The sequence below is a fragment of the Dasypus novemcinctus genome, chromosome 21 (genome assembly GCF_030445035.2).
Source record: "Dasypus novemcinctus isolate mDasNov1 chromosome 21, mDasNov1.1.hap2, whole genome shotgun sequence".
Lineage (NCBI taxonomy): Eukaryota > Metazoa > Chordata > Mammalia > Cingulata > Dasypodidae > Dasypus > Dasypus novemcinctus.
The window spans coordinates 53,750,053-53,766,648 of NC_080693.1; the positions used below are offsets into that span (position 1 = coordinate 53,750,053).

General features: G+C 41.4%; 1 protein-coding gene across 1 annotated transcript in view; it reads left to right on the forward strand.

Annotated features, from left to right (window-relative positions):
* Positions 1 to 16,596, forward strand: part of CA10 (carbonic anhydrase 10) — a 509,505-nt gene that overhangs the window by 408,641 nt on the left and 84,268 nt on the right. Inside the window, exon 5 of the mRNA XM_023585208.2 lies at positions 9,600 to 9,785. Within this exon, the coding sequence (XP_023440976.1) occupies positions 9,600 to 9,785 (186 nt within the window). The remainder of the gene's footprint in view (positions 1 to 9,599; positions 9,786 to 16,596) is intronic.

Here is a 16,596-nt window from a genome sequence, read left to right on the forward strand (position 1 = left end):
TATATGACATGGCTGTTGGCCTTTCTTCACTAACCCCTCTTGGAACTGAGCAACCTTCGAAGTTTATGGCCTTGGCCATCCAATTGCTAAGCCAACACTAAGTTAGGAAGTTGTGACCCATCTCTCAACTCTCAGAAAGAGGGGCCTGGAATTGTCTCTGCTGCTCTGGGTCTAGAATCCCCCAAGTGCATCCAGGCCAAGCCTGGCCAAATGAAACCCAATTTAGCACATCCATTTGGACATCATATGTTGGCTTTAAGAGTTGATTCCTGACCCCAGAAGTTACTTAGTTACAAGCTCCATGATTCCCCCAATACTCTTTCTGCCAACATCAGCCTTCTCTTTCAAGAGCTATAGAATTTGGAATCAAACAGCTCTAGACCGGAATTCTGGCTCTTCCAATTGCTAACCATGGAACTTGAGATAAAATCATTTAACCCACTTGAGCCTTATATTAAAAAAATATAAGAGGCCCCCATATACCCCCCAATCCCCTCACCCCACTCCTCTCACATCAACAACCTCTTTCATCATCGTGGGACATTCATTGCATTTGGTAAATACAATTCGGAGCACTGCTGCACCACATGGATAATCGTTTACATTGTAGTTTACACTCTCCCCCAGTCCACCCAGTGGGCCATGGCAGGACATACAGTGTCCAGCATCTGTCCCTGCAGTACCACCCAGGACAACTCCAAGTCCTGAAAATGCCCCCACATCATATCTCTTCTTCCCTCTCCCTACCCTCGGCAGCTACCGTGGCCACTTTCTCCACATCAATGCTATAATTTCTTCTATTAGTAATCACAATAGTTCCATAGTAGAATATCATTAAGTCCACTCTAATCCATACTCTATTCCTCCATCCTGTGGACCCTGGGATGGTTATGTCACTCCACCTCTATATCGAGAGGGGGCTTAGATTCCACATGGATGATGGATGCAATTCTCCTCCTTGCAGTTGTAGGTACTCTTCGCTCCTTGGTGTGGTAGTTAACCTTCTTCACCTTCCTGTTTGCTGGCCAGGGTAAGTCCAATCCAGAGAGTAGGAGTTGCATGTCTGCTGAGGCTCAGAGCCTGGCTGTCACATGGACAGTCCAGAGATTCAGGTCTCCTGAGTATACACCAACCCCAGCACCAACCGCAGGTCCAGTAAAAGTGATAGAAGAGGCATGTGTAGAAAGGTCACATCTGAGTCCAGCTCTATCACAGTCAGGAACACAAACTCCAAAATAGGGCCAACTGACATGGCACTGAACTCCAGAGCCATCTGCCATGACTATGGCATCCCTGTAGCCCTCAGGAGAACCAGTACCTGGGGTTGTATCTACTTTGGCTGTCTCTGGGACCCTGTAAGGTGTGCATAAGCACAGCCCCTCTGATGACCTCCTTACTCTTTTTTGGAGACTCATAGCCATATAAACTATGGCAGGGGAGGAACATTTATGTGGGGTGTTTTTGATGGTGGACACATGGTTGGGAGGGAGTTCTCCAGGGCATGTATACAGGGTACATAAAAATGTTTGGATATTTTCACAGTAGTTACAGTTAAACATGACAACTGAGGGAGTGCTGAGTTCCTAGCCAGGGGAGCTCTATCACATTCCCCAATGGAACAGCAACAATCCCCCAAGTGCAATGGCAAAGACCAATACAGAAGGATGGTCCAACAATTGGCCCTTGATACTGATGACTATGCTTATGATCCTGTATGCCTGAAATATGACCTAGGCCTAGAGCTGCAGGGTGCCTGAGAGTTACCTCCTGAGAGCCTCCATGTTGCTCAAATGTGGCCACTCTCTAAGCCAAACTTGGCATGTAAATGCATTGCCTTACCCCCAGCGTAGGACATGACTCCTGGGGATGAACCTCCCTGGCACTAAGGGATTACTACCAAACACCAGAGGATGATGTAACTAGAAAAAGACCTTGAATAAAAGGATCAACTTGGACCAGCAGAATATCTCAGCCAACATGTAATATCAGGTGTTAAAAACTGCTTTTGGACCTTGAATAAAAGGGGGAAATGGAAAGGACAAATGAGTTTATATGGCTATGAGTGTTCTTATGTTTTTTAATGTAATGTTCTTTGTGATCTATTAACTTAAATTTTAAAAAGTGTAAAAAGAAACAAGGAAAAAAAAAAAGAAGACCTACCTTGGGTCATGCCCTACTGGTTCAGGCTTATCAAATGTCCCTTAACTTATTTAATCTAATCAAAGGTTCACAAGAGGTTTAATTTAAGAACATAATTTTCTGGGTGCACATAACAGATTCAAACCAGCACAGTCTGAGCACTTATTTTTGAGTTTTGGTCCCCACACTGGCTCTCTTTGTGACCTGGAGTAGGGCCCTTAACCTGTCTATACCTAGTTTTCTAATCCAAAAAATTACATGGTATCTGACCCTCCCTTTCCTGACCAACAGTATTTGAAAATGTAAGTAATTTTGTCCAAGTCAAGTGGCCAGCTCTTCCCATTACACAAATGGAGTTCTGTTTCCCTTCAGCTACTCCATTTGTGGTGTTACATTTCCATTTAAACTGTGGGGAATTATTTCTGAGTATATTAGAGGAGATTTAGATTAGATTGCCTTGAGAGAGAATATAATAGAAACCTCACGCCAAGCAGCTACTTACTGGATCTTTTGGAATTTCTGAAGGTAAGGTTTACTCTCGAGCTTAGCTCTCTGCAATAAACATCAGCCTTACAAGTGCTATTTCCATTAAACTAAACAGTCTCCAATATGTTTATTTTGTGAACTGTGTCTTTTTAAAAAGATATACCTCTTTTTTTTTTCATCTAGAAATATCAGGTTAGACTATCTCTGAGACCCCAAACCATGTGGAACTCCAGAATGGTCCCTGAGATCTCATCCAGACCCAACAGTGACTCTATCTTGTTATTCACAAAGCTTTTGACAAGAAAAGTTAAATTGTTTATTTACAATTGTTCTATTATTCAGACTTGGACATTATTTCAAACTGGCTCTCCTTCCATATCACTGAGGCTTGGACAACATTTTCAGTACAGCTGACTTTTTAAATTATATGATATAGGAAATATAGACTATATATACCGAGAGAGAGAATAAACACACAGAGTATTATGTGTATATATGAACATATATAAAATAAAGCTCTTCCGTGTGGCATCGGCACAACTCTTGGACTAAGAGCTGTTGGAACAGATCATAGAGAAAGCAAATGGGATTTGAAAATAAGCAAACGCCTCTGTGGCGTTCCCTAAACACCAGCCTGCCCCTTGAAGAAAACACTGTTATATTTCATTGTTAGGTAATTGGCTGTGCAAGCTAATAATTTCCAGTGTTTCAAAGTACAGGTTTTATAATCAGAAATATCCTGGTTCTCCCACTAATGGTCTGTTTGCCTCCTGGCCAGAAAATACCACAGAAGCCAGGAGGGCAGGAACGCCTTATGCTGGGAAAGTGGCATGAGGCTAAGCACCAGGATGCATTTGGGAAGAGGGAAATTGCTAGGATTAACAAAAGAAGTTCAAGTTCAGAACTTCGCACTGCATGTGACACCAAGCAAGTGTTCAAACCAAGATGCCAGCTGTTATGGACAGGGCCATTGCTGACTTTCAAAGAATGAAAATTCTTGAAAATGCACTGACCAAAATATTTTCTTCTAATACAGCAACATCACCACAGTGAAAGAGGAGATGAACCAATTAATAAATGGTCTTGGCTAACTGTGAGCTGCTGCAAAGCTCCTTATTTGTTATATAATGACATTCAATTTTACAAAATTAATCAAGGGTAATTTTCTGCTTTGATTTTAGAATATATCACTCTTAGATGGCTTCAAGTTATCAATGTAATGTTGATTGACATACAGCCTTGGCATATCTGTAGAGCACCAATAGAGCACCTGTTTTCCTCAATCCATTTAGCTCCAACTAGCCCCAAACCAGTATTAATGTTTGCAGGTAAGGAAGCTAAGGGACTGCCTGACATTCTGGGATGAATTCCAGCAGCCTAGTGGTCAATTCTAGCCCCCTCTTTCCCAGAAAGACTCCTGCTGCTGCTGGAACTGCCTAAGGCCTGCAGCTATAGTCCAGAGAAGAAATCAAAATTCCCAGCATATTTGTTCATCTGAAATGAACTAAGATCCCTGCATTGGCTTACAACAAAACCACTGGACTCAGAATCAGAAGACAGGTTTGCCACCTTCCGGCTATATGATCCTGTACAAGTCACTGACCCTTCTACCAATCTCACTTTCTCTTTTATAAATGGGCATCACACATAACTCTCACCTCATTTTCCCATAAATTAAAATAAAATCATCAGGAGAAGTGTGGGGCAGCCACAGGCAACCCAGATATCGCCTGCAGCTATAACTTCTCCCTTCAGCTCTGTTTCCTGGTCTGCATAATACAACTTTTCCCAACATGCTGGGCACCAAAGTAGTTCATTGGAAACACAGTAATTAGCAATACAGATAAAATGACACTGCTGCAATGTTAATTACTACAGTGCAGATGTACCACTACATATCATACATAATGATGTCAAGCCTTTATTTTTAAATTAAAGTGCAACAAACCATACCCCAGCTACACAGCTTTCTTTGATTAATACAAATTAATGTTATTTCAGTGTCTAGGGAAAGGGTGGGGATAAAGGCGGGTGTTGCATCTAATTGTAAGGACACAATAGGAGAATGATAGAATTTCAGGTGGATTCTCCTTAACTTCCTGCCACCCCACCTCCCCCTGCCATGCTTGTCTCTTCCTAATGGAGAGCATAAACTCTGTGGAGGCAGGGATCACATCTGGTTTGGTCACTATCCTCTCCCCAGCACGTAGCACACAGACAGGTGCAGTAAATATTTGCTGAAAAATGAAAGGGGGGGGAAGAAGGGAGGAAGGGAGAGAGAAGGGGGAGTCATGCTTGCAGAAGTGAGTTAGAAGTGGAGCAGAACTGGCAGACAATGGTTTATTCTTAATTCCCCTGGTTTTGTGTTTGCTTCATAGCCTTCGGAATAGTCTTGAATGTGTTCCCTGTCTGAGACTTTAAAATCTGAAAGGACAGGAAAGTGAATCATCACAAGGCAGAAGTTACTTGGAGTTCTTCTGGTGACTTGGAGCACACAGCATTTTATTCTAGCCCTGAGAAGTGGGGAAGATCAGTTCAGGATCCTCAGCATCAGCTGTGGATACCCAGCCAAGAAGCCGAAAGGCAGGGAAGGGAGAGAATGGACATCTTTTACATTTACATTTACATGTAATGGACACTATTACATGTATTGTTTATTAAATGCTCACAACAACCTCTTGGAGGAAATGTTATCTCTACAGTTAAGGAAACTGAGGGTCTGGGAAATTGAGTTACCCAAGGTCACACAGCTAACTATAGGCAGGTGTGAGTCTTTTGACTCCCAGGCTCCAGGTTCTTCCACCTACTAAGTGCCAGTATTTCTAAATGCTGGGAAAATGCAGACACACATCAGACATGGTCCCTGCATTTTTATATTGGGCAACAGTTTTCTGATAAACAGTAGGCAGACAGAGAATTTCTAGAAGTTCATGGAAACCCAAGATAATACCCCAGTGGTATAGAGCATACATGCTATAAGAATTCAGAACTGTTCTTTTTATGTTGCTTGGCATACCATAGATGCCCATGAATTATACTGGATTGAGTCTCCTCTTACGTGCTTAATGTCATTCAAAGAGAATTACAGAGATCAGCCCTCCTCTGAGGGACCTTACTTTCCATAGTAGATGGATTTGGTAATACTTAGTAAATGATGTAATAATGTGCACATCATTTGACCCAGAATTTGCCTAAAAAAATATCCTTGAATTGATAAAAAATATCCCTGGATCACAAAGGATGTTCATGGCAGCGAAAATGCAAGTAATGTAAAGAGCCAAAAGTAAGATATATGTATATATATTTTTTTTACATTTTTACAATGGAATATGAGACCCTTTCAAAGTGATATTGCAGAAGAATAATGTAAATATATGTTAATGAAAGTTAAAATATAAAGTGATATATACACATTTATATATGTGTGTATATGTGTATATATATTATGATCTCAAAAAACATAGGTGTACATAGTTGTGTATGAAGAGTACAGAGTATGCATGCCAAAATATTAGAGGAGGTTATTGGTGAATTGTTGAATTGTGGCTGATTTTTTCTTTTTTTTTTTATTTATTTTGTACATTGAATAACTGAGACTATAAAATTTTTTAAAAAAAGAAAACACAGTTGAATAAAAAGAACCATTTCTCAATTAACTGTACTGGATACATACATATAAATTTTTTTAATCACACAATATGTTACACAATATATTTGTTTCATAGTAATGCAGTCATACAGTACTTGTCCTTTTGTGTCTGGCTTGCTTCACTCAACATAATGCCTTTCAGGTTCATCCATGTTGTCATATGCTTTATGACTTCATGTCTTCATATAACTGCATAACATTCCATCGTGTGAATACACCAGTTTGTTTATCCATTCATCCGTTGATGGACACCTGGGTTGTTTCCAACTTTTGGCAATCATAAATAATGCTGCTATGAACATCGGTGTGTAGATGTCAGTTTGTATCACTGATCTCCATTCTTCTGGGTCTATACCCAGTAGTGGTGTTGCAGAGTACATGGCAAATCTATATTCATCTTCTTTAGGAACTGCCAAACAGTCCTCTACAGTGGCTGTACCATTCTGCATTCCCATCAACAGTGAATAAGTGTTCCTATGTCTCCACAGCCTCTCCAACACTTGTAGTTCTCTGTCTTTTTAATAGTGGCCATTCTGATAGGTGTGAAATGATAGCTCATTGTAGTTTTGATCTCCCTAATCATTAGTGATATTGAGCATGTCTTCATGTTTGTTTGTTTGTTTTTGCCATTTGTATTTCTTCTTTGGACAAATGTCTATTCAAGTCTTTTGCCCATTTTTTAATTAGGTCATTTGTCTTTTTATTGTTGAATTATAACATCTCTTCATATATCCTGGATATTAAACCCTTATCGGACAAGTGATTTCCAAATATTTTCTCCCATTGAGTCAGCTGCCTTTTCACCCTTTTGACAAAGTCCTGTGAGGTGCAAAAGTGTTTAATTTTGAGAAGGTCCCATTTATCTATTTTTTTTTCTTTTGAATAAGGTTATAGCTGATTTTTATTTCCTTGAGCTGAACTATATCTTCCAAATGTTATGTAATACATATATATTATCTTAAAAATTAGAAAAAAAGTATTTCAACAAAACTGTGTTGAACCATTATGTTTCAAAAAAGCCACTAAATGGGACATTTTAAGATAGCAAGTTCTCCTTGCCTCATGCTGACTATTTGTGCATTTTATTGGGACTGGAGAACAGGAATGGAGTCTTTGGCAGGGTTCATTTGGATGCAAGGAATAGATAAGGAAAGGAGAAATGTGTTGATAAGATGTAAACTAGTCAAGAAAGTGCAGCACAGGACTCCTGAAGGGACTGGAACAAGGAAGTACAAAAGGGTCCATAACTCAAATAGTTGTTCTCTCCATTTCTCTCTCTCTCTTTCTCTCTTAGAACTTCATTCTTCTCTCTCCCTGGTCTGACTTTCCAGCTACTTAGGTATTTTAGATCTTAGCCATCCAAGATGACTGTCAAAGGCCTTTGTGACCTTCCAATTTTGACACTCAATAGAGACTGTCCAGAGTTTCTGTTGATAGTTCCAGGTTCATGGGAGAGAAAGGTAGATTGACTTAGTGTATATCAGTCAGCTGCTACATAACAAGCTACCCCAAAACTTAGTGGCTTAAAACAAGCAATTATTTAGCTCCCAAATCTATGGGTCAATGGGAAGTTGTTTTGGTCTGGACCAGGCTAGGTTGATCTTGGCTGGGACAATCAGCCAGAATACTGGTCTAGGCTGGCCTCTTCTGGGCCTCTATATGTCTCATCCTCCATCAGGCTAGCCCACAATTGTTTACACTGTGGTCTTGAGATCCCAAAAAGGAGAGAAGAAGCATGTAAGGTCTCTAAGAGGCTTAATCTCAGAACTAAAATATTGCAACTACTGCATGCTTTAGGCAAAAGCAAGTGACATGGCCAGCTCAGATTCAAGGGGTGGAATCCTGTCTTGATGAGAACAGCTACAAAGTCACATTATAAGGGATATGATTACAGGGAGAGGAAGGATTTGGGCCATTTTTGGAATCTGCCTATAATACCCCAGGGACCCTGACTGTCACAGGCTCTAACTTATAGCTGCACCATATTTAAGCACTTCCACATAGCCTCCTTGCTTGATGTAGCAGGGAAAGAGAGTCTGGAGAACTGTCCATTAGTGTTTCACTGTTTCAATCTGGAAGTGATACTTGTCATGTCTCCTTACAGCCCATGGCCAGTATCAGTCATATGGGCTGCACCTCACAGCAAGATGGTGGGGAAGTGAGCCAGTGAAGTATCTGATGGGCATTACTATCTCTGCCACAATGAGAAATTGACAGAATTAAACTGCTTTATCATTCACAAGACCAGTGTCAGAAAGGTAGAGGGTGCAGGTAAAGGCTAGTGTTCTTTAGAGCAAATGAATGAAAACCTTGTCTAATGAAGGCATCAGAGGCTATGCAAAGCCCTTAAGGAATCCCTGGGACACTAGGCTGGGTCCAAAGGAGTCAGAGTAAGCAGGAAGAAAATCCAAGTCGCTCACATCCAGAACCCAGAAACATTCACTCCAGGTCTATTCAAAGTCTTCCTTAAGTCAACCCAGGAGAGAAGGCAGTAGGGTCACAGGTAGAAACCAGAGTCCGAGCATCAATTGTTGAGAGGTACTAAGATCATAGTCAGTAAGATGAAGCTATACATTAAGTCCAAAGAAGAATGAAGAAGGAAGGAAGGAAGGGAGGGAGGGAGGAGAAAAAAGGAAAAAGAAAAGAAAAGAGCAAAGCAGTAATGTTAGAAGTCTAGCATATCTGAAGCAAGGTGGACTTGGGAGTGAGGAGTAAGTGGGAATCTGTGCAAGGGAAAGCAGTTCAGCAGTGAGGCCACAAGCTCTAAGGAAGGACCTAAGCTCTCACTTTGTCCGGTGTCTGGTTGCAGGAGCAGGGTACCTGGCCAAGATGCTCCAGACTGAAAGCTTGAGGCTTCAGACCTAGGCCTTCAATCTCCCACTAGGGTTTGCTCCTATTCATCCATTTTGGATTCCTTGTTTCTCATTTGGCCTCTTAGCATCTCACCCCTGCTGACTGCTTTCTCCAATTTCTCATACTTGAGTTTGGAACTTTGGCTGCTTCTCTACATTCCTAATAGTGATGATGAGAGAGATAATCTAGGTTTCTCTACAACATGTGATATACAAAATATTAGTCACACCTAATGAAAAGCACCCATTGGATTCCTACCAAAAATTCCTAAATTACAGTGTGGTTTGTGCCTCACAGAAGAGAGTGGGAATACCCTCTGAGGGGGCCACCACTCCCTGACCCACATGTAGATTTAGCCTAATATCTTCCCAAGCAACAGGAAGCAAATGGCATTGGTCTGAGCACCATGTTGGTTTTGACGAGGAATGGAAGGAGAGGAGTCTTGCTTGACCTGTTGCCTGTTTCCTTGCAGGTCAGTGGGACCATGTACAATACTGGAAGACACGTGTCCCTCCGCCTGGACAAAGAGCACCTGGTCAACATATCAGGAGGGCCCATGACATATAGCCACCGACTAGAGGAGATCCGGCTACACTTTGGAAGTGAAGACAGTCAAGGGTCAGAGCACCTCCTCAATGGACAGGCCTTCTCTGGGGAGGTAAGAAGGTCTGTTGGCAGTACTGAGGTGAAGTGCCAACTAATCAGATTTGGTGCTGTTTCTATCTGAGGTAGGCTAACAGATGGAAAGATTTCTCTTGAATCTATGAAATGAGAAGATCTGCACCTCCTTTCTCCATCTTTTGCAGGTTTACACAGAAGTCTGTAATGAGCTTCCAATATTTTCCAGGGAAGGCCACAGTGAAGCTGGGTATTTCTTTCTGAGGCGTTGGTGCAGCTCCCCTGTGACTCACGTCCTGAGAACTCCCTGGAGCGTTATTTCTACACCAAACCCATACCTTTCATGTACATTTTCACTTACACCTTTCAGGGCAATCAGCCCAGATTTTATGATTCTCCCTTCTGGTAGAAAAAATCTTATTTGCACAAACCTGTGAAATAAATGTTAGGCAACTGAATAGTCTGTCCAAGTCTCTGCAGAATGTAAATGTCATCATGTGCCACCTTTAACAATGTGTCACTGTGACTGTGTGCCACCATCAAGCCAGACAGAACTCAGGCACCAGCAGTGGGCCAACCCCAGTTTCAATTATTAGATGGAAACTGTAGGTTAAACAGATGTCATCTGTGTTATGACACTTGACAAGCAGGGCATAATTAATTTCCCCAGTTTATCTCTGTTAACACCCTAAGGTAGTTATTAACTTGAGATCAGGTTTCCTTATATGTGCAATACCCTAATAAATAGAATTCTGCTTAAAAGCCCTAAATAACTGCTGCCAGGGAAGACTTTGGAGTTACAAAAGTATGTATCTTATCACCAACTTGGTTTTTTTGTTTTGTTTTGTTTTGTTTTGATCAATATGTGTTTAAACCTGGCATTATTTTTAACATGATACTGCCATATACTGAGAAGTAGAACTGCAACCTTAATGGCCAGATTTTAATGTGTGCTCAAAATTTATCAGCTGAGAACCTACCCAGGCCCTCTGCTATTCAGCAGGGTTACAGAGGTTTTAATAAAAGAAGAAAAAACAGAATAGCTCCAATAGTGATGTGTTCAAATAATCAAAGTATGATGGGAAGCTCCTAATGGATATGTGCAAAGGCCCCAGCAAGCTCAAAGGAAAAAGTAACAAATTTTGCTTGGAGAATTCAGAGAAAGCTTCCCAGAGGAGGTGTGAACAGAGGCGATGGAGAGTGATTTAAAGAGCGTCAGCTTTGGGGTCAAAGGACTGAGTTGGTACCTCCTGCTTTGGTACACACTATGTGATCTTGTGAATGTTACTTGATCCCTCTAGGTTTTAACCCCTCTTAAAGGTTGTTTTCAGAATTAAGTGGGATTCCAGATGTAAGGCACACTAGAGGTGCTTGATGATTGATAGATAACAAGGACAAAGCAGGAAATGGGGCATGACATTTCAAGTTGACAGCATGAGCAAAGGCACTGAGGCATGGCAGGGCACTGTGTGTTGGGAAGGTGTACATGGATGTCATCTAGTATATCACCTCTGATCTACCACAGAGGCATCAGGCTTGAGTAAGAATGTGAGCCTGCCTTCTGGATCTGTGGGGAAAAAATGTTGGGATTGACAAAGGCTGTCTGCCAAGGGCACTGTAAGAAGCTCTGGGACATTGCAGATCCTGCTGGGAGTATAGTGAAAGCAGGGCAGAAACTCATAAATTGAGAGTAATTGGGGACTCCTAGCCTAAATTATAGAATATTCAAAATTTTAAAAATAAGGTTATTTTAAAATTTGTAATTATTTTATTTTTGTTGGCTTATTTGCTCATTTATTTGCTTGCCATAATTTCTTTGTTTTTTTCTCTCCTACTGAACTATTATAATCCAGTGCCTACCACAATACTGCCTCAGAGTTAAGATATTTGTTAAGTGAGTAAATAAAAGAGATAGGAAAATACAGATGGGTACTAGGCTAGAATCTTTCCACTGTAGACTCCCTTAGAGTTGCTCATTTTTTCAATACATAATAAGGTTGCATTGTAAGTTGAATTGAACCACATTTTTTGAATAAATCGGTGCTTCCAGATCCTCAAGGGAAACATACACTAATTAGATCTCTTCGTGTATTAATTTTCTCAACCCTATCCCAGAGCAGAGGTATCAGGCTCTCCAGGGGTTAGGCCTAGGAATCTGCATTTTAAAAGCCCCCAGTAGGGCCTTCTGAAAAGTTTTGTGAAGCTCTCTCACAACAGTACATTATTATTAAATACTCTCAATGAAGAAAGCACTTAAACAGAGTTGCAAATCAGAATTAACTGGGGACCATTTTCATAACTTACTTTTGAGTCCCTCCCTAAACCAGCTGAATATGTCCAGAACTGGGGTCCAGGTACAGGCATTTATAAAACTTTCCCAAGACATCTTGGGTAGGGGCCACTGTGTCAATTTTAGCTCAAGTTCTGCCTAAATTATCCTAATTTTCTAAACGATGAGGACTTACTCAACAAAGCCTTACTGCACAAAATAGGGACCCAGAGGTAATTGCCCCCTGGAAATGGCAAAGCAAGGGTGCTGTCTAGACCGCTGTTACTCAGACAGCTGCTTCACAAAGTAGAGTGACCACACAGGTGTCCATTGCTGCAAGGCAGGCTTGGTGTCTACCTCAGCTCAGTTCTGCCTTGCCCCTCAAGATGAGTGGTCCCTAGGCAACCTAAGTGGGTTTAGGTATAAGAGATCAGAATTTTGGAGATATTTAAATAATATCATATGGAAAGCAGTTGAATAGGCAGTTGGCCTCTGATATTTAAAGGGTTCTAGTGAGCAAGAAGAGTTTGGAATCTTCTATGTGGCCTGAGGAAAGAGACATAGTGCCAATGGGTGGAAGCTACAGAAAGACAGAGTTCAACTTTGATCTCACAATGAGAGCTACACATCAATGGAATGCGTTTGCCTTTCGAAATAGTGAGTTCCTGTCATTGGAATTACCAAGCATAGAATCGAATTTGGGGACTTCATAAAAGTGGCTCACATCCTAATGTGCAGGTGGATCGTTTGCTTTAATGTATCTTCTAATGCTGAAATTTTACGCAATCCATGATTTTCCTTTAGAAAAGTTGCCCCAATTGGATTCCACTGACAGTTAACCTCAGTTTAAGTAAATATATCTTGCCTTGCAGACTACGTGTTATTTTTATTTTATGCTACCTTCAAAACCACCTTTGGTCTCTATATTTGGTTATCCTTCAAGAGGACTCAAGTACCATGTCTAGCAACAAAGCATGTGTTTATTTTGTTGACAGTGAGTAATCCAGATGCCATCTGCCCCATCTATCATTGCTGATCGTGATAAGTCAATTAATGCCAGGCATTTTCCTTGGCACAGTGCAACCATCATTATCTGAAGAGCTGTGGATTAATTGCAGTCTTGTCTAGTGAGGTTATTGTAATTGATGGTAATCATTTGCTTTGTTTTATAAAGCTGCGTGGATGTTCGACACAGTCAGCAACTGCGTTTTTATAAAAATTATTCATGTCCTACACAGCAAACTCCTGGACGCCTTATTGAGGGTTGGTGATAAATGAGTATATTCAGGGATTCAAATGTCTCAATTTTTTTAAGAAGGGAAAATTAACTGTTTTTAATAAGACCCTTAGCTTGCTAATCATGTCTAAGTGGTTAGATTAATGTCCAGTACAAAATAGGGTACTTATGAAAAGAAACAAATACTTAAACAGGGACAAAGACAATATTTGAAAAGAATGCATGCCTGTGGACTAAGTTACAGTAAAGAAGCTAGATAAGAAGAACCTTTCTTATTCAAGGGAAATTGGACAAATTCATTTTAAGCCTCCTTCAAGAGGCAAAGGGATACACTGAGGATTGAACCAGCCACTTCACCAATATCTGTGGCCAGATTCTACTGCTCATTTTCTCCCCTTTTCACATAACAGTTGTGCTTCTGCTGTGTGCCTGGCTCTGAGTGAGGCCCTGGCGACACCCCACTCCTGCCCCTGAGAAGCATGCAGTCTATTGAGGGATATTATATCTATAATGCAATGTAATGCGAATGGTGTTTGAGGATTGTTCCAGAAAGAGATTATGAAATAGCTCCCTCCGGATGGTGTTCAGGAGCGAATGGATAAACAGCTGTGCAGCCTGGCGCAGCCATTGCTCCCCTCTGAAGGTGGGGTCGAAGCGCAGTGGCCTTTCACGGCCTCAGCCTCTTGGAATCTTCTGATCCTGCTCAAAACGCATCTGAGAGAGGAAAAAATCCATAGTTGTTGCTATGGTAATGTAAATAAGATTTGTTTAATTAAAAGGGGGATACTAAAAGTCATATGTAAAAATAGGGGTGTTTCAAAGTGACTGACTTGGGGAAAAAACCTTATTTCAGAGCCAATAATTGAGACCAAAAAAGAGAAAATGCAGGCCTTGTCCTCTTAAAGAAATCAATTATTTGTATCCTTGAGAGACGAACTTCACTAAAGCAACATGAATTTGTAGGGATAAGCAACTAACACCAAATTGTCCTGGAGTGTGCTAGAGTTTGAAAAGTGCTGAAATGCACACATGCGAGAATCAGGGCTCATTGGAGCTGAGCGGCGCCGGGGAGGTGCTCCTGCAGTCTAATTAGCACTAGGCCTCCAGGCTGGGACCTCCTGGTAGAAATGCTCAGTTGGCACAACTGGAGATTTGAGGGGGCACGAGAATTGGTGTGTGTAAAAATAGCAGGAACACAGATAATGCGTATGGAAGAGCTATTTGGGTGCCACAGTGGAGCCATTCCCTGTACCTGGAAAGCCAGCTCCATTCCTCCCCACCATATCCACCACTGTGCCCCCTCTCTAGCTTCCCATGCCTGCTTCCCCCTTCCCTGAAAGTGAAGTGCCACCTCCTCTCCACTCTCAGAGAAGCCTGTATATTCATCTATTACAAGGGCCAGCAAACCATAGCCTGCAAGCCGAACTCTACCCACAAGCTAAAAAATGGTTTACATTTTTAAAGAGTTGTAAAAGAAAAGAAGAGACAGTGGCTGTATGTGACCTGCATGGGCTAAAATATTTGCCAGCTGGCCTTTTGCAGAAATGTTGCCAACCCCTGACCAATTATATTACCCATCATGGTGGATTTTGTAACCATTTGCTCTTACTTCTATTGAACTCATATTCTTTGTTGATAGGAATTTTCTCTTAATCATTGCTGTATCCCTAGCACCTCATATAGTATCTGGCACATGGAGGGCAATCAGTAAATGTTGTTTTGTTTTGTTCTTTACGAGTCAGTGATCTTGGTAAACTCCTTAAGGACAAGGATCTTGCACTATTTATCTTTGTACACCAAGCACCTAGTACAGTGCATGACCTACAGTAGATGCTTAATTGATATTTATGGAATCAATGACAGTCAACTCTTGTTCTCCCAGGAACAGAAATTTTATAGGCTTTCTTTCCCTGAAATTTTGAGGTGAGTTGCATTCATTGACTTTTCAGGGAATATACAGCCCTATTTAAGTCAAAGATGGAGTGTTTCAATAAAGGTTGCCCAAGGCGTCATATTCCGTTAGAAACTAGAAAAGAGGGAGAGTGTGTTAGCACATAGTAACTACTAAGACACATGTGGGATTTCTCTGGGAAAGAAGTATGCTTTGATTAATTCAAAATGTATTTATGGGACACCAAGCTAGCCTTATCGTAAAGGTGGTGAGGGACACAAAGGAAGTCAACAGTCATGTGTCAGCCTGTGGAGGGATCTCAGATCCATTAGAGGGACCTGGAAGAGACTTGGATCAGTTACTATGCAGCACAATCCAGAACCCACTCAGTCATGTCCATAGATGGCTGCAGAATCTCACTGCCAATACCTGGCCCTGATTAAAGTGCTTGGTGATTTACCTTCTTCCATTCAGTTAGTCAGACAATACTGATTCACCTACCATGTGCTACAGAGAATAAAAGAGATAAAAATCCCTGTCTACCAGGTACTTATAGTCTAGTGGGGGTGAACAGATAATAAATAATAAACCTAATAAGTGAGTAAATTTATATGGTAAGTTGCAATATGTTAAGGGCTAAGGGGAGGGGGGCTGGATATAGAGCAAGTTGGGAGTAAGAGGATGAGGAGTGGAGAGAGGGAATTACTAGTTAAATAAGATGGCCAGCATAGGCCTCATGGAGAAGGTGGGGTTTGTGAGGTTGCCATGGGAACATCTAGGGGAAGGACATTTCAGGCAGAGGCACCAGCCACTACAGTGTTTTTGAAGTAGGAGAGAGCCATGAGTACCGAGGAGAAACAGGAGGACACAGCCAGAGCAGAAGGAGCACATGTGTGATAGGACCACGTGAGGGGACATGAGATCAGAAGCTATAGTGAGGCTGGGGCCTGTGGCAGGTCATGAGTCCTTTTTATTTCAACTTTGCATGGACTTTGACTTTGACTCTGAAAGAACTCCAAAGCACAGTGATGTAAATTCTTCCATGGGACCACTAAACACTGGCTTGGAGAGGTTGCGGTTAACATTATCTCCTTATCTGGGGAAAGGAATTGCAGGCAAGACCCAGGACCATCCAGACAATAAATGGCCAAGGTTGGGCTTAACTCAGGTCACCTGATTCCTAGCACTATTTAATATTGGCCAAAGTTTACCCATGAGGCCTTTAATAAAGATTATTCACCTACTCTGGCCTAGGGAAGAAATTCGAAAAACAATAGGCCGTTGGCCCTGCCTGTAAGGAGCCTACCATCTAGTAGAGGATCTTGTCTTCCTGAAGAGATTGTTAACTCCTGGCAGTCACAGAGTAGGTTGTGCTTTTTAATATCATCTCATATACATAACAGGCAGTGGGTAGATACTATTGAACAAAGAGATGGTATTATGCCCAGTGTCGC